Raw genomic sequence first — 22,771 nt, forward strand, 5'->3', positions numbered from 1 at the left:
CGCACAAAGGATAAACATCAAACCGCTCGCCGCTTCCGCCCTTCCGCGTCCAAGTGCGGGCCACGCCTCCCTGCCAAGCTCCTCCCTCCTCCGGGAGGGGTTTTTTTTTCGCGGATGTCGAGCGGCGCATGCGTCACGCGTGACGTCAGGCGCTTCCAGGCTCGCCATTGGCGGAGAAGCGGCGACGTTCAAATTTGAAAAGGGAGCGGTCGTTGAGGTGGGAGGGGAGGCAGCAGCGCTCGGACGGCGGTGAGGGAGCCTGCCTGACGCGCGTCTCCGGGCCATTCCCACGTTGGTTCCTTCGTCCGCGGAGGGGCTCCGAGCCCGCTTCCTCAGGTGAGTTGGTGGCGCGGCGCCCCAGGCGAAGGGGGCTCGCTCGCCGGTCAAGGGGGGCGTCTGAAGACGGCCCTGGACTCTCCCCACCCCCGACCAGGCCCTCTGCCCCCCCCCCCGTGTCCGCCGCCCAGGCCCCGAGGCTGCCTGACCTGCGTTGTTTCCCCTTGGGGAGAGCCGTGGGGATCCTGCTGCTGCTGCTGCTGCGGGGGGGGACAGACTCGGAGGGCCTCATCTAGTCTATTCTTTTTATAATCAAATAAAATTATATACACACACTATATGTGAGTGTGTGTGTGTGTGTGTATCTACAGTGTGTGTGTATATATGTGTTTGTGTGTATATATGTATGTATAGTGCGTGTATGAATATGTGTGTGTGTGTTATGTATCTATAGTGTGTGTATATGTGTGTGTGTGGATATATATCTGTTTGTGTATATATATGTATGTATAGTGTGTGTATGTATGAATATGTGTGTGTCTCTGTATCTATAGTGTATGTGTATTTTGTGTGTATATATGTGTTCGTGTATATTTTAGTATTTAGTATTTTTTTTAGTATTTTATTAGGATTTATAGGCCGCCCTTTTCCCTGAGGGGACTCAGGGCGGCTTACAATCATTAGGGAGGGGGTGCAATTCAAAATAAACAATATGTGAGCAAAATAAAATAATAAAAACACAACTTGCATTCAACATTCAACACCCGGGTGGGGCAAATTAGAGGCTTATCCCCAGGCCTGTTGGGATAGCCAGGTCTTGAGGGCTGCGCGGAAGGCCTGGACGGTGGTGAGGGTGCGTATATATGTATGTATAGTGTGTGTATGAATATGTGTGTGTGTGTATATGTATATATGTATTAATATAATAATTACAGAGTTTATATTGCCGTCTACTCACACCTGGCAACTCAAGGCAGCTTACAAAGATATGGAAACTCCATATAAAAGAAATTAAATAATAAAAAGGGGAAAAAAGAAAACAGTAAGCCTGACCACAACGCACACACACACATGTTAAGCATTGAGTGGGCTCCCTCCTATCCATGACTGTCGTTCAGTGCCGTCCCTGATGGTTCTTGACGAAAGCACCTTGTCTTTTGATGTAGATTGAGAGGATCTGCTCCAAAGACAAATTCCCTGTGAGTCCAATCACACTTGGCCAATAAAGAATTCTATTCTGTTCTATCCCTGCCTCTGGGTTCTAATTCAGCAAGAATGGAGGCTGAGCTCTTGAAAGAAGGGCCCCCTCCTGCCTGACAAAATGGTGCAAATTGTTTCCAAGTACAGGTAGTCCTTGACTTAAAACAGTTTGTTTAGCGACTGTTCAAAATTACCAGGGGCTTATGACCATTTTTCACACTTAACGTTGCAGCCTTCCCCACCGTCACGTGATTTATAAGCAGATTTACATTCCACATTTATGACCGTCACGGGATCCGTTTTGCAACCTGACAAGTCAATTGAAGAAGCCAGATTCTCTTAAGCATGTTAACTAATTTAACAATTGCAATGATTCACTTAATGGTGGCAAGGAAAGTCATAACATGGGGCAAAGCTTGCAACCAAATTCTCACTTAGCAACATTCATATTGGCTCAATTGTGCTTGTAAGTTGAAGCCTACCTGTATAAGCAACAATGAATTGCCTGCACTTTTAAAAAATGGCCACCTCCTGCGAGACAAAGTTATGCAAATTATTTATAAATATCAAAATATTCATAATTTATATATTTATGAACAGTAGGAGTCCTTGCTGCTCCCTGAGCTTGGTTATTTTCTTGCAGGCATTTCATTACCCAAACTAGGTAACCTCATCAGGGGTACATGTATAATTATGAAAAATATGGTTATCTTGAATTAAGAGATTAATTAAGGGAGTATTGTTAGCAATAGCAGTTAGACTTATATGCCACTTCATAGGGCTTTCAGCCCTCTCTAAGCGGTTTACAGAGTCAGCATATATCGCCCCCACAGTCTGGGTCCTCATTTCACCTACCTCGGAAGGATGGAAGGCTGAGTCAGCCTTGAGCCGGTGAGACTTGAACTGCTGAACTGCAGATAGCAGTCAGCTGAAGTGGCCTGCAGTACTGTTGCCAATAATTTTCTTCCTGACCACAGAATATATTCTCCTGCAGAAAAATACCCTTCGGGAGAGAATCTGACTCAAGCTAGAATTATTTTCAATTCTGTGTTTTAAAGAAGTCTAGAGCCTCTGCTGAAAGGCCCTGTCCTGACCGCTGATGGGGAAAGCTTATTAATGCTGCCATTTTTTGCAAACCTGAAGGGGATGCAGGTTTTTCATTCCTGCTCCTGAGCCCAGTTTCAGAACTGCTGCCAGTGGGGAAGCCTGTGTTCAGAAGTTGTTGCTTTCCAGTGCTGCTACCCTGGACAGACAGAATTATGAATTGCGGGATCTGGAATCCGTCTGCTATCCTGAAGAAGCAAAGTTCTCGGATGATGTGCTTTACATGCTTTGCCTTTCAGGATGAGCCTACATGCTTTAAATGGAGAAAATGCGGGTGAGGACATGCCGGCCGGAAACTGTGCGATGCTTTTGACGCCTGCAGAGACCACATGCAAGACTTCTATCCTTCGGTTGTCGCAGAAAGAAAATTTGCCCCCAAAGGGAATAGTGAAGCCTATGAAGGTACACATTGTTGTCTAGCCATTTTACACCAGAAGCAGCAGGGGAAAGGGGCCCTAACGGTTTTGTAGGCGGGAGAAAGAACACCGTATCCCAGAAGATTCAGATGAGTACCACGTTAGAAGAAGCTATTAGCTGGGGTGGGTGGGTGGGTGGATGCAAAAGAGATGCCCAAGTGGGTTTGGACAGTTGGTATCGCAGCATGTTTTTTATTGCTTTATTTATTTGTATCCCACCTTTGTTGTTTTTACAAATAACTTAAGGCAGTGAATATATCCAACATACTTTCCTCTTCTTATTTTCTCCATAACAACAACAACCCTGTGAGGTGAGTTGGGCTGAGAGAGAGTGATTGGCCCAAAATCACTCTGGCTTTCATGCCTAAAGTGGGTCTTGAACTTGTGGACTCACGTTTTCAAGCCTAACGCCTTTGCCATGAGACCAACTGACTCTTAACTGTTGTGTTATCTCCGCCACTGACACTGTAGAAGACATAGGGATACAAATAAATATTTATTTATTGCTTAATTTTTACTTTAGCTCTGATTTATTTTAAAGTTTTCTGGTTTGGTTTGGTTTGGTTTTTATTGCTGGCACTTTAACAGAACTAGTTTTTGGCCTGCTGGCTTGGGTGTCTCTGTTAGCAGTGGAATAGCTGAATATTAATATCCTTTTAAATATGTAAAAAAATGCAGTTGTAAGTTTTTTCCCTGCTGTTCTGAAGAGGGTTATTTGCCCCCTTTACAGGTAACTTTCCAAACCCCACTGCGGGATCCTCAAACTCGCAGGATCTTGAGTCCGGATAGAAAGAAAAAGGCTGAAATTCCCCTTGTCACAGAGACTACAGAGAATCTTCTCTTGCCTACGTGCACTGCTGTGTGAGTAACCACTTCTCTAATACGCGCTTGGAGAATTTGTAGACCCCAAAAGTGGCAAGGCGGTCTATTTTCCCAAAAGCATGTCATTCTCTTGCAGATTTCACCCTTTGAAACAAGGAAGAGTGTAGAAATTCCCTTGGAAGCCTAGTTGTTTTAAAAGCATATTTAAATATGGTGGCTACTCTTTGCCCTTAGATCTGGAAAGGAAGGATAGTGGCCTTAACTTGGACCTCCTGCGGCCAAACATTTTGATGCTTCTTGCCTTCTCTCTAATGAGCTACATGAAGAGCCTCAACAACCTGCTGAGTTGGCATGAAGACCCTTCTGTTTTTCCACATAGGATTCCTTTAAAATCTTTAGTGAATTGATTCTAGGAACTGGCTATGCAAAGATGGCTTATATTCTGTTTTGAGCTGTTCGTTTTCACTTTCCTAGACCGAATACTCTTTCCGTAGAAATTAGTAAAGTTCTGGAATAATAGTGAGTAAATTTGAGTTACAGCCTGTCTTAGGTATGAACCAGTGGGTGCCATTGGTTTCTCCTTGTAGTCTCCAGAGTCATGTCTAATATAAAGACCCGAGAAAAAAAATGTACTTTTTAGTCTTCCAGAGAAACAGTTCTTAATCTTACATTCCACCCAAAATTTTAATATAGAAATTTAAAGTCTGCTTTTCCTGTGTAGCGCGGGGGTGGTGGTGTGATATTATGATCCTGTCTTGAAAACTGTGCCAATGCATCAGATTCAGAAATTGGAGCATAATGATTCAATGTGCTACCTATATATTTTGTGTATATCTGTAGGGTCATTCTGCTCTAGAGTCTCCAACCTTAGCCACTTTTAAGATTTGTGGACTTCAGCTCCCAGAATTCCCCCGGCCGCTAGCTGGAAGCTGAAGCCCACAAATCTTAAAGTGGCCAAGGGTGGAGAGCTCTCTGAGGTTGGTGGTTTTCTTGCAGATGTTTCATTCAATATTTATTTCCAAATTATTCCCATGGAGCTGAGATCAGCTGTAGAGTAAAGAGTAAAATCAAAGCCTCCAAGGAAAGGCAAATACTCTGCTTCATAACAGATTCTCAGAAGTGGATAGCGTATGTCCTGGTCAATAAAGAATGGAGCCCATGAATGATAGCCTCTTCCCCTTGGTCTTCCTGAGGGCCAGACAGAAGCCTCCTTTCATTCAATGTCGGTATCCTCTAAAACGAAGTAAAGGGAACCCTGTGTATCTTTTTGGCAGGAGTCAACCAACAACGACCACCGAGATTACTTCCGGAAAAGAGAAAGTGCCAACAGAAGGGAAAGTCCTGCTTCCTGATCTGTCAGATGATCTAACCTTCCCGTCTGCTGTCCATGATGCTGAGCCATTTCAGAGTTCAGGCAGCCCCCTGAATTTCTCTAACGGCCAGAAACTCTCCCTTTGGGAAGATTTTACTGGAGAAGAAAATCAAGTGGGATTTTCCCTTTCAGGCGGTTCGTTGTCCTTTCCTCAAAGCCTTCCTTGGAAGACTCCATCTGAGGAAGCGGGCTGCACAACCACAAATCTTTTCTCCCTCCTGGACTCCTTACTACACGATGAGGACGTCTCCGAGCAAGTTCTAGGTTGCGATCGTGCCCCAAACCTTGTTTCTAACAGAACTCGCAACCCTGAGCCCTTACCAATGTTCTACTTACAAAACCCTCCCTTGCAGCCCATTGAAACACCCGGGAGCTTTGAAAAGCTAAACAGGGACGAAATAAAGAACGTTGAAAAGGGTGACACTGGCGCTCAAACGAGTGAGAACTGGGCTCCCAAAGTCTCTGACTGCATGACCTTTGATTCTGACTTGGACACTTTTGGGTGCGCACCCAACATTCCAGCTCCTGAGAGTCCTGCACCCGGTTTAGAGAAATCCGATGTCCCAAAAGATGAAGCAGACACTCTGCAAACTCAGGAACCGAAAGCACCAGAGGCATTTGAGAGAATGGAATTAATCCCCAGCAGCCTGTAAGTGTTCGGGGACTGCAGCTGGGCAAATCTTCAATTGTTCTGGGCTGCATTATGGGGTTTTTTAAAATTTTGCTCAACGTCCAGTTCTTTTAGCCAGTCCAAAGTTTCGTTTAGCTGCATTATGCTAGATTTTTTCCAGCTTTTAAGCATAAACATGCTTTATCAATATTGCAAACAATGCAAATTATTTCTTTTGAGCTGGAAAGCAAACACATCCACATGAAAAGTTTTAATCTGTTGGAACATTTGGATTCTGATCAGATACAAATTAGAATATGTTTTGTGTGTTTTACTGTGGGAAATAATTAAGCCTCTGCTCCCGCATTCAGTTTTTCAATATCACAAAAGTCCATCAATTGATAGCACCTTCCTAGTGTTGCCTGCTGTCTAATTTTTTTTTTAAAAAAATGGTCAGAGGGCTTATTTGAATGAAATGAAATGAAAAGAAGAAACCCCGTGGCTGGTTCTGAGTTCAGAGTACTTGAAACCATGGTTCTGAGCCTAGAACATTTGGGGCATGCTAGTAATTGACACCGCCAGGTATTTGAAAAAAGCAAATTTCCCCCCCAAACCTTACATAGCGGTACGATATAGAGAAAGCAGGAGAACCACGGAAGTGTTGAATTGCAAATGATTTACTTAAAAAGCACAAAAGATTTGCCAGCCACCTCGAGTGAAGCCGCTACAGAAATGGAATAAAATGAAATATCAAACGAATGTTAACTGTCAGACGTTCTGATATCAACCTTCTGTGTTGCACAGGAAAGAGATTAAAGATTGGATTTTAGCAAACAGCCCGGCTGTGGCTGAAAAGGATGCCGGAAGTGAACCGTCAGAAGAAACCAAGGTAATCGTCCCAAAGGTCCTAGTTGTGTTTATGCCTCTCGGGCCTCCCAGTAAAACTGTTGGTTCCATTTATTCCGAGGCTGCCTGTCAGGTGTTTTTGACAGGTTCTCCACAGTGAAGCGGCGTTTGAGCTTCTGCTGCTGATTTCACAACAATTGGGGGCTGGATTGGCCAAATGAGATTAGCAGGACAAGACTTCTGCTAGGGAAATCTGCCTGCAGTGGAATCACCGACCATTGTGCTGCTATAGCACTGCTCAGCAGAGCGAAAGGGGGATGTTTAGCCCTGTGTCTGATTGGAACAAACTGCTCTGCCTACTGAACTCGTCGCACCTCTCCCGCCCCACCCCCAAATCTTGTTTACTTAGGAGAAGCCGGAGAGCATCTTATCTGAGGCCTGGGACCAAGGAGACCGGCCTCTGAATGGGCAGCTGCCTGCAGGCGATCTGGTGCCCAGGGCCCTTTGGGGAAGGACAGAACTGGGGAGCGAGAGTGACCAGCTCTTCACAGAAGATGAAGAATTCAGATCCCCCATGGAAGGTAGGTGTGAGCCTTAAGTCAACATTGGAAGGTTCCCATGAGCAAAACTAGGTCAATAGTCACGTGTCCCTGTTTGTTTGTTTTTGCTTGTGCAGTTTCAAAAAAAGTTTGGAACATTATTTATGCAGAGCACAGACAATAGCAACCCAGCTAATAAGCCAAAAGCTTTTGCCCACCGTTTCGAAAAAGAGAAGCAAAATAAGAGCTGCAGCCATAATCCCTGGGCAGTTTCACCAGGCTGAAAGTGGAGTGTGAATGAAGGCGAGGTGAGCCTCCAGGAGAAAGCCAGGCTCGCTCCTTCATTCAGAGAAGCAGCCGTGTTAATCTGTTAATCCACGTTAGTCATGATTTCAGAATCATTCTTGATTGGAAGCTTTGGCAAAGTACTTTCTCTTTGGCTATGTGTGAAATGGATGAAATGACCAGTGGGAAGAAGGGCGGCTATCAAGAGCAGGAAGGCTTGGCTTTTATTGGGTCTCTGAGAGCAGCCATTTATTCTGTAGCGAATGTTTGATCTCTGTCGCATCTGTTTCTCCTCTTAGTTCTCGGAACCCAAATAGACTACCTGGAGCAATTTGGATCGGCCTCGGTAAGTAAGAACACTGCCCTAGGCACAACCACCCTGACACACACACACACACACACACACACACATACACAAGGTGTGAAGTGGCAGCCTGTGTGGACTTCACAAGTGTGTTTCTCCCAGCTGAAGGAATCTGTCTTGAGGAAGCAGTCGCTGTACCTGAAGTTTGACCCTCTGCTCAGAGACAGCCCTAAGAAGAAAGACCCCCACCCAGATCCCCAAGCGGCTGTTCCGGGAGCTGCATTGCTTCAAAATGGGTAGGGGCTGCCTGCCTTTTCCTTTTAGTGAGGATTTTAGAAGCTGAGCTAGAGATCTCTTTAAATGCAGCATTTTTATTTCAACGTTGCCTTTCTGAAACCTGGAAGGCCAGACTCTCTCCTGTAAGGCACAGGTAGTCTCCGATTATGACCCATAATTGAGCCCCACGTTTATGTTGTTAAGTGAGAAGTTTGTTGTGAACTTTGTCCTATTTTCTGACTTTCCTTGCCGCAGTTAAGTTAGGATTAAGTGAATCTGTTTTTATTGGCTTCACTTACGTCACATAAGCGGATCACATGACCCTCCCAGATACTGTGACCGTCGTAAATACAAGTCCGTTGCCAAGCGGCTGAATTTGGATCAGGTGACCATGGGGATGCTTCAACTGTCATAAGTGTGAAAAAGAGTCGCAAGTCACCTTTTTCAGTGCCAAATGGCCACTAAGTGAGCTGTTGTAAGTCAAGGGTTACCTGTAAATCCAGAGAGCACAGCAGCCAAAATCCACACTACGCCAGCCATTAAGTGGGATTAAATGGGGGCTTCAGCTGTCACCCTCAGCCCTCAGTGGGTTGGTCCACTGGGCCCCTGCAGGGCTCCGCAGCTGCCGTCTGAGGAAGTTGGGGGCCAGGTTCAGCGACCCCAACGAGGAGGATAAGCGGACACGTTAAAACCCCTCCGGCTCGGCTGGCTTCCTCTTCTGAGCCATGCAGCGATGCCAGCTTTATGAAGGAAAGAAGCACTGGTGGGAATACAGGGAAATGACCCCAAGGAATACACCCACTGCTATCCATTGACTCATTTAATGACCCTTGCCAAAAGGACCATGCAATCGTGTCAATCTGGCTCCCTATTGGTCTCCGAACGCACTTCAAGGTGCTAGTCGTTACTTTTAAAGCCCTTCATGGTTTAGGACCTGGCTACCTGAGAGACCGCCTCCTGCCACTTACCTCCCAACGACCAACAAGATCGCACAGGTTGGGCCTCCTCCGGGTGCCGTCAGCCGGACAATGCCGGCTGGCAACTTCCCGAGGGAGAGCCTTCTCTGTAGCTGCGCCGGCCCTGTGGAATGATCTACCTGTAGAGATCCGGACCTTTCCCACTCTCCCGGCCTTCCGAAAAGCCACCAAGACCTGGCTGTTCCGGCAGGCCTGGGGCTGTTGATCAATGTCCAGCCTCACTTAGACTGAATGGATGATGTGCAATTTTAATAATGTACCTTTATTTTTAAATTTTTAAATGTTTTTAATCTGTCTGTAAGCCGCCCAGAGTCCCTAGGGAGTGGGCGGCATACAAATTTTATTAAATTGGAAATCGTGTGAGTGCCCCAATGTACAACCATTATATACTTACAAAATCAACTCCAGGCTACATTATGATTTACCTGTAAGATGCACCATCCTTTTTCGGTTTCTTGCACGCTCTGCGAGGACCTTTTCAGCCCATAGAGCTGAAGGTTTAAGGAGAGAAGTTGATGGAAGTCACAGCTGTCGATTTCAGATGGGTCTCCTTCAAGACGAGCTCTCCTCCTCCCCCTCTCCCCCCCAGCCCATAAAGTCCTGGCAACATAAAGAAAACCTTTGCTTCTTCCGGGTTGGTTTCTTTTCAGCCATTGAACTTCTGAGCCAGGTTGAAGACAGGCAGCTGCTATTACTACTTTACACCGAACAGGTAAGGAGAAACACACCTGATCTAGGCCATTTCTGCCCTTGTTTCTTTCTAAGCAGAACGTCTACAAAACCTGCCTCCACTGAAGCCAAAGCAGCGGAAGAGAAACTGGTGGAGCTGGACTTCCTCATCCTTCCAGATCTGGTAAGCGCCATCCAAAGGTTTTGGGGGGGTTGTTCCCTTTAATGCTTGTGGAACGGAAGGCAACGCGTTGTCAGAGGAAAAGATTCCTCCGGTCCTGGTTCTCCCAGAGGGGCTTTTTTTTCAAGAGGCCCCTGGACTTCCTGGCTTTTCTTGGAAGACGTTTCCCTTCTCCTTCCAAGGAGCTTCTTCCGCTCTGAAGGAGGAACCTCTATCAGGAATTAGGCTTACTTTAGGTCGTCCTCGGCTTATCTCCACAGTTGAGCCCAAAATTTCTGTTGCTAAGCGAGGCATTTGCTTAACTGAGTTTTGCCCCGGTTTACGACCTATATTGCCACAGTTGTTCAGTGAATCACACTGCACTTATTAAGTTAGCAACACAACTATCAGATTAATCTGGCTTCCCGCTTGGCTTCCCTTGTCAGAAGGTCACCAGAGCGGATCACGTGACCCCGGGACACCGCAACCATCATAAGTACATGCCAGTTGCCAAGCCTCTGGATTTGGATCCCATCATCATGGGGATGCTGCTGCCATGGTCATAAGTGCGGGAAGCGGTTATAAGTCACTTTTTTCAGTTCCGTTGTAACTTTGAATGGTCACTAAATGAACTGCATGTCGAGGGATACCTGTAGGCCCCTGAGTCAGTGAGCTTCCCTTGAGTAAGACTGCGGGCATTCTCATGGATGGGGGGCACCTTCTGCTTCTGCCCACAGGCCAAGGAGCCTGCAGACACCCCCACGGGTCCAGAGCCGCCCCTGTTCTCCTGCGCTCAGCCCTTGGGAGCCGTTGCAGGTGTGCTGAGGTCCAGTGAGAGGGACCTGGAGGAAGCTTTGCAGCAGGTGAAGCTGGAGAGGGATGCTGCTGTCCAGAACCTTACGGCCCAGGTAAGAAGCTCCCGCTTTGCTTTGAACCTCCCTCCATGCTCATTCTGCCAAAAATGAATGTTTCATTTTCTCATCCTTTAGAGCAGGGCTCTCCAAATCTCACAACTTTTAAGATTTCTGGGAGTTGAAGTCCAAAATCTTAAATGTTGCCAAGTTTAGAGAGCCCTGCTTTAGACCAGATCTGGGTATTCCACATCCCCCAGGCTACGTCAACCCCTTGGCTGTCCCCGTCCAGCCTCTGGCAGGGGCCTCAGCGTCCCTGTGGATTGGCCCTCCACAACGGCCAACTCATTGCAGGACAAGACTTACACTCATATCAAAGAAATGGAGGCACAGAATTTATTACAGAAAGGATGCGAAATGAGTGACAACAAAATGTGAACGGGAAAAACTAAAAGAATTTTTATTTATTTTAAATAATTAAATGGAATGGTTCAATTGTCCCACAACGAGTTGTCTTGTGGTGAGTTGGCCGTGGCGAGTTGGCCCACTCCCCTCCCCCACAGCCTCAGTTTCCCAAGTGGGGCCCTTGGGACAATGTCCCCTCTGCTCCGTCCCAGTTCTCTGCAAGCCATTCGGCCTTTGCCTGTAAGGTGTTAATTGCTCTAAATTCTGAGCTCTTCTAGAAGCCTAAAAAGTCCAAGGAACGCCCTTCCACTTGCTCCTTTTGCAAATCCACCCACTTCCACGGCTGCCATTTGATCCCCTCCTTTGTGTCCTGGAGGTTCTTGTTCCCACAGTAGATTTTTTTTATATCGTAGCAGTGTGATCAAGTTTCCCCAGTGGAATTTCCCCTGCAAAGGAGTCCTAGGACAAAAGTTAGGGAGGCCAGATGGAAAACGTTTCTTTCATCCCCTCCCTGAATCCGAAAAGGCCCCTCTTCCTGCTCTGAGGCCTTGCGGGATTGTTGCTCTTTCAGGTCCAGGAAAAGGAAAAGGAGGCTCTGGAGTGGAAGCAGCAGCACGACAAAATCTATGCCGAGAAGAAAGAAATGGAGTAGGTATAAGTGGGGGATCCATTGGCTTCGTGAGGAGGGGGGAGTGCAAGGGAGGCTGGGCAGGAAGCTCGGAATACCTGCAGATGCGAACCACCGTCAAAAGTCCCTTGTTTCACTGCCATGGCGACTTTGAACGGTCACTAAATGAATTTTGTAACTGCCTGTATACGAGGGGGGGGGGGACTTGAGCAGGGCTGCATAGTTACAGCGTGCAGCCATAAAAGGAGCATTTGCTCTGTCCTTGTGTCCTGAAGAACTCTGGCCTAGTTTTGGGTTGCAATTCCAAATTGGCCTTTCTTTCCACAAACGCCAGCAAAAGACTCAGCCTTGGCTAACAATGGGGAGCCCGGGAGAAGGGCTGCCTTCAGCCACATCCTTTCCCCTTGCTTTCTGTTTTTCCAGAGATGGGTGGATTTATATCCCTCCACTTCACTATTTTTATAAGTAAGGTGGTAAACATACCCAACCCCTCCTTCCTCCTCCTGTTTTCCTCGCCACAACAGCCCTGTGAGGTGGGTTGTGCCGAGAGAGATTGGCCCAAAGTTGTGCGGCTGTCTTTTGTGCCTTAAGGCGGGACTAGAGATCCCAGTCTCCTGGTGATTGGCCCAAGGTCCCCCAGCTGGCTTTGATGGCTAAGGCAGGACTAGAACTCACTGTCCCCACCTGGTTTGTAGCCAGGTGCCTTTCACCCCTGGCTTTACTCTTCTCTCACCCGTGTGCAGTGGATGAGACGGTCTCATCTCTCCTGCTTTCAGTTTGCAAATAGTTTGTCCTGCCCCTCTTTTGTTTTGAGAGGGCAAATGACGTTTCCTGCTTTACCTTCTCTTCGTCTCCTCCGCCGCCTCGTTCTACCAGAGGGGCCTGGAAGGTGAAAGGAAGCCCCGTCATCCTCTGATGACGGCGTCTCGAAGGCCCCTGCGGACAGAAAGAGGGACCTATTCAGCAGGGGGGACACTTGGTTAAATATCCCGGTGGCGTGTTAAAATAATTTTCTTCTTTTATTTTTCAGAAGAGTTGTGGCCGAGTTTGAGGACGTCGTCGGACTGGTGGTGGGTAGGTTCAGATCGTGTGCTGTAAATATCTCATTTCTGGGAAGGAGCAACGTCCCACAGTCGCCTCTTGTCTCGGGCCTTTTGTGCCTGAGACTTGGAGGCATGAAACTGCCTCTTCTGCAGTGGACTAGAAAACGGAAGAGGCGGCTACTTTGATGCTACACTTGCAGTGCCATGTCATTATGTTCAGGGCTATGGAAGGGAGGAAGGGAACATCATTCAGTGATACTTGGAGGGTTTCAGGTCGGGAGACCCTGGGATCAGAGCCCAACATTTCTAGATATTAAGGTGTCCCAAAGGTGCTTTTTTTCCAAGAGGCAACTGAACTGTCTGGTTTTTCTTTTGAAGATGTTTCGCTCCTTGTCCAGTCAGCTCTGACTGGATGATGAGGAATGGAAGGATTTATATTCCTTGCAGGCAGCTGGTCCTTTGCATCCTTTGAGAGGGTTGTTGAGGCCACCTGAAGGTTCATCTGTGTCCTCTCTGCAAATGACCAGCTGTCTGCAATGAGTATAAATCCTTCCCATCCAGCCAGAGCTGAAGAAGCTTCTTGGATGAGAAGCAAAACTCCTTCAAAGAGAAAAACAGAAAGTCCAGTTGCCTCTTGGGACCTGGATGACTGAGAAGCTCCGTAGACGTTTAGATTTTAAGATCAATAATCGGATATTTTAGGGGAATCTCCTTCCTGGCTTTTTTCTTCTATCTCCTAGAACAGTGGCCCCCAACCTTTCTGACACTAAGGGCCAGTTTTGTGGAAGACTATTTTTCCCAGGTTTTGGAGGGGGGGGAGGGTTTCATGAGGAACCTTAGATCCCACACATGCGCAGATAAAGCTTCTCTCGCTCGCCCACTGCTTGCGCGGCCCGGTTTCCAACCGAGGTTGGGGGGGCCTCCTGTCCTAGAACCTCGTGCCTGTTTAATGGACTTGTTTTCCCCAGAGGATTGTAAGAGCCAGAAGGAGCTTGCGGAAAAAGAGCTGCAGAAAGCCTTGGAGGCCAAACAGCAGGCGGTCTCTGACCTGGAGGCCTTGGAAAAGTCCTTCTCCGAATTCTTCAACCGCTTCACCAAACAGAAGGAGGCCATCGAAGGGTTTCAGAAGGTGAGCCTTTGGCTTGGTTCTTTCCCCCCCCGGCTGCTGCTCTGTCCCGAGCTGCTTTTGACTGCCTGGAACTTGTAGTTCCCCATGAGAAGCGCTTTGGCTTTGAAGGATTGAAGCTTTTGGGTGTCCTTTCCATGAATGGGGATCGTTGCAATCAGCCACACAGCTGCCCAGTTGCTAATGCAACATAGATAACTACAGTTGTGCCAAATACCCATCTGCAAACATTTGGAGATCATTGTATTTTTGAAGGTGCGTAAATAGGCCCTAAAACACTTTGCTGTCTTCCTTTACTAATGCTGTTAATGGCTCTTTGTTTTTGGTAGGAAGGTACCATTTCTGCTTTTTTTAAAAAAAACAAATGCTTTCTGTACAGAGGGAATCCGTATTGTCTCCTGCTTAACTCCACTAATTGGTCAGAAGAGAAGGGTGTCACTAAATGGACATTTATATTAAAGAAGTTCCAGTTTCTATCTCTGATCAGAACAGTTTTGCCTGAAGAAAGTTTTTGCCTCAAAAACAGACACAACGCTGCCTTAAATATCCAGCTAAGAATGTTTTAAGAATCTTCCTTCCCAGGAGTTCAGCGATGCTGCTGAAGGGGAGCTAGGACCGGCATTTGAAATCCAAGTGCTTGAGGCCTCAGATGGGTCTTTTGTACCTTTTTGTCCAGAGGAACAACTGTACAATTATTCCAATTCAGAGAAAGAGGATGGTTTTGTGTGAGGGCCAAGCAGTGGCTTTGTGTTGTAGAAGACAGTTGGGGAAGGTGGCTGGGGAAATCCAAAGGACTCGCATCTTGTCCTCTAGAATGAAGAGACGCTGAAGAAATGTGTGGTGGATTACCTCGAAAGGATTAAGAAGGAAGAGCAGAGGTACCAGGCCCTGAAGGCCCACGCGGAAGAGAAGTTGGATCAGTGAGTTGGGCGCCTGGGACCTTCCGAGATGGGGAGGGGGGGAGGGAACCTTCAATGGGCTCACCTGTGCCACTGTGGTCTTTCCCTTCCCACGCAGAGCAAACGAAGAGATTGCCCAGGTGAGAAGCAAAGCCAAGTCGGAGGTGGCTGCCCTCGAGGCCAGCTTGCGCATAGAACAGATGAGGGTCCAGTCGCTGGAGAGCACCCTTGAGCAGAAGGTCAGTCCAGGCGAGGCTCCCCGCTCTCCCCAGCAAAGGAGGCCAGGGAGGCACTGGGTGGAGGGTTTTTCTCTTTAAGGAAGAAAACAAGCAATGGCAAATTTCTGGCCCGTCTGTCACATTACATAACCATTCTAGCTAACCCTTCATCGATAAGCCTGCAAGTCTGTCCAATTCGCCTGTGGCACAGAAGAAAAAACTGCCCTCCAAGCTGACATTGGGAAGGAGGGGGGGGGCTATTAAAATTCAAGTTTAACTCTACTTAAAAGTGTGCAGCTCCTTGTACAATTGAGCTGGGCAACTGCATTTTGTTTCTTGTAAGTACCACACACATACCACACATACGTGTACAGAGAGAGAGAGAGAGCTGTTCCTATAAAGGAGAACTCCATTAATATAAATGTTACTTTCTAAACTGTATTTATGCAACATCTACCATACGATATTTTCTTCTTCTTTCTTTAACAGGAAAAAGAAAACAAGGAACTCACAAAAATCTGTGACGAATTGATTTCTAAGATGGAAAAATAGTGCTAAGATCTCTGCTTTCCTCCCGTTCTGTTCTGTTTTCCAATTTTGGGATAGATTATTTATTAAATGTATTTCTACACTTCAGTGTCATTAGTTTGACTAATATTATTTGCTATAAAATAGTTTCTTTTTATCCCCAGTTTCTGTTTCTGAAAAGTAGTTGAAGAGGCCTCTGTGTAATAAAAATAAAAATTTATAAAAAGAAGAAGAGGCCTCCTGTGACTCTTCTGTGAATAGCAAGGTTTGGGGTATTTTTGTTTTTAGCCTGCTGTCTTTAAACTACCCAATCTTTGATAGGATGTTTTCTGCATTCTTGAACTCAACTTTATTGCTTCCTTATATGTTTCCGACAGCAAGGAAAATTAGTTTCATTTTGTATGAAAGAAATAAAGAAAATTTATCTTTGATTTAAAATAATGACTGCTTCTGATATTAAACTGCACAGACTAATAAAAATTGTTTGTTAACAATTTGTTATATTTAGACAAATCAGTATGCTGAGATTGCAAAATATTCTGTCTCTGGTTGTTGAGCCATCTCTCTCTCTCTCTCTCTCTCTTTCATATTGAGTTGTATATTTTATAACTAAATGAATAAGCTATGCATTTAATGCAAGTAGAACATTTTAACTTATAACTCCTCATTTTTTAAGACCGTGTCAATATTCGTTAGGGGCGTTGAGATTTGTCTCAGCAAATTTTTCCTAGCAAAGACTCTACCATAAAACTAACAACATTATTTGCCTGCTATCTCAACGTGGGGCTTCTTTAGGCGGCTTATAACAATAAAAAGGAATGGAAAGAATGAGAGTCATAACAAAAGTAAGACAAGAGAGCCAATCAAAGGCCCGAGTTAGGAGAGGCTGGTCCTAGCGGGAGGCGGCGGCTCAGCAGGTGCCCTTAAAGGCTCTGAAGGTCGTAACCAACACATTGAACACCAGGAAGCAGATGGGCAGCCCGCAAAGTTTGTGTAGCAGAGGAGTGTTATGGGGCATGTTAAGGACCTCAAAGATTGCCGTAGTTAGCACCAGTGGAAACTTCTGAATGGATTCCAAGGGTAGCCCCACGTAGAGTGCATTGCAGCAGTCCAGGCAAGCGACGACACAGCTTTGGGTAACAGCGCAGGGGAATCATGATCCAGGAAAGGTCCCTGCTGGAGCACAAGCGAGCTATGCAAAAACTCTCCCAGTCCCGCCACTCTTTGCTCTTCTGAGGAGGAGATGGGAGTCCAGGTGAAGCTGAAGGGCTTCAGGTGACCCTGCCTCCCACTCAAAGCCCTTCCATCTGGCCGGGGCAGAGTCCAGTTGGAATCCCCAGGGCCTTACAACTTCTGAGCCCCACGCAAAGGCAGTGTGACCGCATCGCTCTGGGCACCCGGCGTGGAGCATAAAACTCTGCTGCCCAGCATCACCACTGGGATTCTGGGAGTTGAAGTCCAGACATCTTCCAAGTTGACAAGGTTGAGAAACACTGCCATAGATCGTAAAAGTTGCCTAGATTGGACACTCCTGAACTATGTTGTTTTAAAATGTTTAACATTCACAACATGGAATGGAAAAGCAGGGAGACTTGTATTTATCGAACCATTAGAATATCGAATATTCAATATAAGAATATTGCCCTACAGGTGTAATAGTCTTCATCTCAGATACTTTTTTTTTTAAAGTTTTTTATTTTAATTTCATTCATATAACCACAAATATACCGTTACATAATCTGAACATATATTTTTTTGTTGTGTTGTCCCTTATATCATTCCCTCAACCCAGAACGGCTGTCATTTGGTCTTCTGCTTTCAGTACACCATATTATGAGTCCCCTTCGGGGGGGAAAGGACGGCATATAAATTTAATGAATTGAATTGAATTATACCCTATTTCACAGCCATCCTCTATCCTCCCTACCTCCTTTCTTCCCTCCATCATCCCTCTTCTCTACTTCCCCTTCCTCTCTCCTCTTCCCACTCCTTACCTGAGATACGTTTCTTTGAACAAGGTTGAAAAGAAAGAAGAGAGACGAATTTCCTAAAGGGACAATTACGCTATTTTACAGTTACAATTGTTCTTCTGTTCCCAACCAGTAGATGTCGCTGTTGCCACACTGATGATCTTTTGAGTCCTCCCGTTACCAAAGGGATCATCTCTATTCTACATCCTAAGCAAAAACCCCATTGATTTCTAAGATTATAACATGGATCCTATTTCCTTCAAATACAAATACAATAGCAGAGTTGGAAGGGACCTTGGAGGTCTTCTAGTCCAACCCCCTGCCTAGGCAGGAAACCTTATACGGTTACAGACAAATGGCTATCCAGCATCTTAAAGTCTTCCAGTGTTGGGGCATTCACAACTTCTGGTGGCAAGCTGTTCCACTGATTAATTGTTCTCACTGTCAGGAAATTTCTCCTCAGTTCTAAGTTGCTTCTCTCCTTGATTAGTTTCCACCCATTGCTTCTTGTCCTCTGCCCTCAGGTGCCTTGGAGAATAGCTTGACTCCCTCTTCTTTGTGGCAACCCCTGAGATATTGGAAGACTGCTACTACATCTCCCCTGGTCCTTCTTTTCATTAAACTAAACGTACCCAGTTCCTGCAACCGTTCTTCATATGTTTTAGTCTCCAGTCCCCTAATCCTCATTGTTGCTCTCCTCTGCACTCTTTCTAGAGTCTCCACATCTTTTCTACATTGTGGTGACCAAAATTGAATGCAGGATTCCAGGTGTGGCCTTACCAAGGCCTTATAAAGTGGTATTAACCCTTCACGTGATCTTGATTCTATCCCTCTGTTTATGCAGCCTAGAACTGTGTTGGCTTTTTTGGCAGCTGCTGCACACAGCTGGTTCCTATTTAAATGGTTGTCCACTCGGATTCCAAGATCCCTTCCACAGTTACTACTATTGAGCAAGGTACCACCTATACTGTACCTGTGCGTTTCGTTTTTCTTCCCTAAATGTAGAACCTTACTCTATTCACCATTGAATTTCATTTTATTAGATAGTGCCCAATGTTCAGGTTTGTATCCTTCTGTATCTTGAGCCTGTCTTCTGGAGTGTCGGCTATTCCTGCCAGCTTGGTGTCATCTGCAAATTTGATGAGTTCCCCATTTATTCCCTCATCCAGATCATTGATGAAGATGTTGAAGAGTCCTGGGCCTAAAACAGAGCCTTGGGGTCCCCCACTCCATACCTCCCTCCATGTAGATGCAGTTCCATTGAGGACGACACGTTGAGTGCGGTTGGTCAGCCAGTTACGAATCCATCTGGTGGTGATGCTGTCTAACCCACATTCTTCTACTTTATCTAGTAGTAGGTTATGGTCTACCTTATCAAATGCCTTACTGAAGTCCACTAATTTTGTCACTTTGTCAAAGAATGCAATAAGATTAGTCTGGCATGATCTGTTTTTGACAAACCCATGTTGGCTTTTGGCTATTACTTTGTTTGGTTCTAGGTGTTCGCTAATTTGTTGCTTGATTATCTTTTCCAGAATCTTTCCTGGTATTGAGGTCGGGCTGATAGGTCTGTAGTTTCCTGGATCTATTTTTCTTTCCCTTCTTTGAAGATGGGAACCACATCAGCTCTTTTCCAGTCCTCTGGTAATTCCCCGGTGCTCCAGGATCTCTGAAAGATATAGTTCAGTGGTTCTGAGATCTCGTCTGCCAATTCCTTCAGAACCCTGGGGTGTAATCCATCCAGTCCTGGTGATTTGAACTCATCTAGGGTAGACAGGTGCTCACTTAACATTTTCTTCCCTATTTCAATTTGTGTTCCTAATCTGATTTTTGTGGCGCTGTTTTTGATAGGTTGGACTGTTTTATCCCTTTGTGTAAAGACAGATACAAAAAATGAGTTAAATAGTTCTGCTTTCTCCCTTTTGCTTGTCACCTTCTTGCCACTTTCTCCCAGCAATAGACCAATTGTTTTTTTAACTTTTTCTTGTTTTTAACATGTTGGAAGAAACTTTGTTATTTTTTACTTTTGTGGCAAGCCTTTCTTCATTGTGAGCCTTAGCGTTCCTCACTTCATCTTTACAGGCTCGGGCTATTTGCTGATATTTTGCCTTAGTTATGTTCCCCTCTTTCCACTTTTTATCCTTTTTTTGTCTTTCAATTTGTCAGAGAGTTTTTTATGCCGCCATGTTGGTTTCTTTTGGGAGCTGTTATTTTTCTTCTTCATTGGTATTGTGCTAGACTGGGCTTTTATAATCTCATTTTTCAAAATTTCCCAAGCTTCTTGAGTTGTTTTCCCCTTGAGGATTCTCATCCATGGAATTCTTCCCAAGCTCTCTCTAAGTTTATTGAAATTAGCTCTCTTAAAGTCCAAGACTCCAGTTTGACTTTATTCTACTACTTGTGTTTGCATAATGTTGAATTCCAATATTGCATGGTCACTTGCCCCCCCAGGGTTCCTGTGGCTTCAACACCTTTTATCATTTCCGATCCGCAGGAATTTAGAGCATCAGATCTATAATCTGTTTAACACAAATGTTATAAAGATATTTTTCATTCTAACATCCATGTCGTTTCCAAGTCAGCATTCATGCATTTCCTGCTTTTGCCTAAATTTTTCAAGTCCGTACTGGAGAGATGAGGGATGTTTGGAGGTAGACATTCAACAAACGCAGTTCCACCATTATGTAAAAGAGAAGCTCTTGGTTAATTTGTTCCCAAGGTGATCGCATAAAGCAGTGGTTCCCAAACTTGGCAACTTTAAGACTTGTGGACTTCAACTCCCAGAATTCAGCAGAGCTGGCTGGAGAATTCTGGGAGTTGAAGTCCACAAGTCTTAAAGTTGCCAAGTTTGGGAACCACTGGCATAAAGCAAAACACTTAACCAAATTCACTTCTACCTCTGGTTAACAAACACAAATTCCACAAAATGACAATTTATTCTGAAGATGGGGAATAACAGCATGGGAAAGGACTCACTTTACCCCCCCCACCCCCCGTTTCAAGATTACTAATCAAAAGGACTGGCGGCACTAACGATTTTGTTTAGACTTCAAAATGGGACAACGTGCCGGAGAAGAAAATGGAGTGGGATACTTTGTATGAAAGCACTTTTTCATATCATAGAACAGAAAAATAGGGTTGGGGGGGAAACTTTGGAGGTCTTCTAGTCCAAAGGTATAGAAATTCTCAGGTTTTTACTCATCAGTTTTATTTTATTTTATTGATAACAATGCCTAAACACCACAGTTCGTCTCCAATGGAAACCGTGCGCATTTTATTGTTGCTGTGTTTCCTTTAAGACATGTATGGACAGAAATGCTAGCGGTCCCCCCCCCCTCTTCCCTACTTAATTAACCTCCCATATATATGCAGGGCGTGTGTGCATGTCAGCATCTCTCTGAAGCATCTCCCTGGCAAAAGGTAACGTCAACATTACACTGGAACAGGCAAGCTCTTTCTTGCAAGGTAGAAACTAGCTACACACCCAGTTATTTTGAGGGATCAAAAAAATAATAATAATTTTGGGATGTTGGAACAAGCCCACATTAAAAGCCCTTTGAACATTTGCTCAGTTAAAAAGTCAAATTACCCATAGGGGCTTTTGTGTGTGTGTGTGTGTGTGTGAAAAGTATAAAACGAATACACACGGCATACACCTTTCCTAAATATAACCCCAGAAGTGAAAAATGTTTAAAAGAAAAACACACCTACAGTGTTTTCACTTTCCACAGAGGAAAGCAGAGCAACGAAGCCGTGGCAACCTGTAGGACCAGCTCCAGGCCTTCCTAAGCCAACATTCTGTTAATACAAGCAGTTGTAACAGCAAAGGCTGGAAAATAGATCAGCACAATATAAATACAATTTACCCTCGCAGCCTCCTCCAAACCAATTCTGATCCGTTATCAACACATCTTAGAGGCAAAGAGCAGGTTTAACCTCCATGATTCTCTCTCTGACCCCTTTCTAAAGTCGCCTGATTGGTTTCAAACCCAGCCTGCGTAGACCCACGTTGAACCAAAGCTTTTGCACAACACCCATTGACACAAGCAGCTTCTAAACCAGTGTTTCTCAACCTTGACAACTTGAAGATGTCCAGACTTCAACTCCCAGAATTCCCCAGCCAGCGAATGCCGAACTGAGCTACAACTAGAACTCTTCAACTAGAACTGAAGAAGCTTCTTGGATGAAAAGTGAAATGTCTTCAGGGGGAAAAACGAAGTTTGAAAAAAGTCCCTCTGGGAGATATGCTTGACAAATTGTCCTCAAGTAATCTTGTGTTCACCACGGTCGTCTTTACAACACATCTCAATTCATTGTCTTTGCCTGGTCTTATCTCTTTCGCCCAATTTTACATCTCTACTACTACTGTTTTCACAAAGGAGTATGGACCAAGAGGTGGATGTAGAGAGTAGTGCCAGGTTTTTGTGAGTAACCTGTTCTTCAGTGGCTCTTATTTCTCCAGATTTCAAGGAATGATTGACAGCCATGGTTTTAAAACAGCATCCTTGAAGATTGCCACTTGAGGAATGATGGACAAGTGAACCAAGAGCCAACAACATTGGCTTAGGAGTTGTGTCGTTCGAATACGTTCCAATAAATGTATTTGTGTGCTTGTACATTTCGTATCAAATATTGTTCGTGCTGAAAGTATTTGCTAGCAAGGAGTCCATTAATCAACTTGGTTTTCCTGTTTTGCCAGCAGCAACTTAATATTAAAGCAAGTGAAACTGTTTTTAAGATTTTGCTTCAAAAACAAGTTATACCAATTTGATCATCGTTTAATTAAAAAATAAATGATTTATCTGTCTGGGCAAAGAACCAAATTGTTGTGTGTGTAGTAAGGATTAACTCCTTGATTTCGTAACAAGTTTGAGGAGAACATCCTGCCAGCCTGAAATACATATTTCCAATTTGTGTTGTTTCTTCAGCTTTCTCGTTGTGTGTTTCAAAACGGCGTGGTTGCCGTCTTGTCTAGCGTTGTGTCACAAAGGGCTGCTGAGAAGGTTGAGGCAGGGTATTGCCTTGATGTCTCTTTCTCTAAGGGAGATTCCAGGGGCCTTGGGGTCACCAGAGCTCAAGGCTGGCTACCATTTGACAAAGGTCACAAAACCTGCTCAACCAAATGTGATGTGTGAGCCTGTTGTGTGAACTCAATGAGGGGAACCATGGGGGAACCGAGTGTCCCTTGGCATGTGGAGATGCCAGGATGGTGACTATACCGTGTGATTGACACTTTGCCCCTTTTTA

The 22,771-nt window shown here is 45.2% G+C and overlaps 1 protein-coding gene across 1 annotated transcript; it reads left to right on the top strand.

Moving 5' to 3' along the window:
* The first annotated feature begins 216 nt into the window (after positions 1–216).
* Positions 217–15,778, top strand: LOC116515134 (transforming acidic coiled-coil-containing protein 3-like). Its single transcript, XM_032227051.1, has 16 exons — positions 217–336; positions 2,820–2,982; positions 3,727–3,857; positions 5,093–5,839; positions 6,605–6,689; positions 7,056–7,227; positions 7,770–7,816; positions 7,937–8,070; positions 9,796–9,880; positions 10,594–10,764; positions 11,684–11,760; positions 12,771–12,814; positions 13,752–13,912; positions 14,723–14,829; positions 14,927–15,047; positions 15,516–15,778. Exons 2-16 carry the CDS (start codon positions 2,821–2,823, stop codon positions 15,576–15,578), a joined length of 2,307 nt encoding a protein of 768 aa, XP_032082942.1. The 5' UTR covers positions 217–336; position 2,820; the 3' UTR covers positions 15,579–15,778.
* The last annotated feature ends 6,993 nt before the right edge of the window (positions 15,779–22,771 follow it).

This window comes from Thamnophis elegans, chromosome 11 (genome assembly GCF_009769535.1).
Source record: "Thamnophis elegans isolate rThaEle1 chromosome 11, rThaEle1.pri, whole genome shotgun sequence".
Taxonomy (NCBI): domain Eukaryota; kingdom Metazoa; phylum Chordata; class Lepidosauria; order Squamata; family Colubridae; genus Thamnophis; species Thamnophis elegans.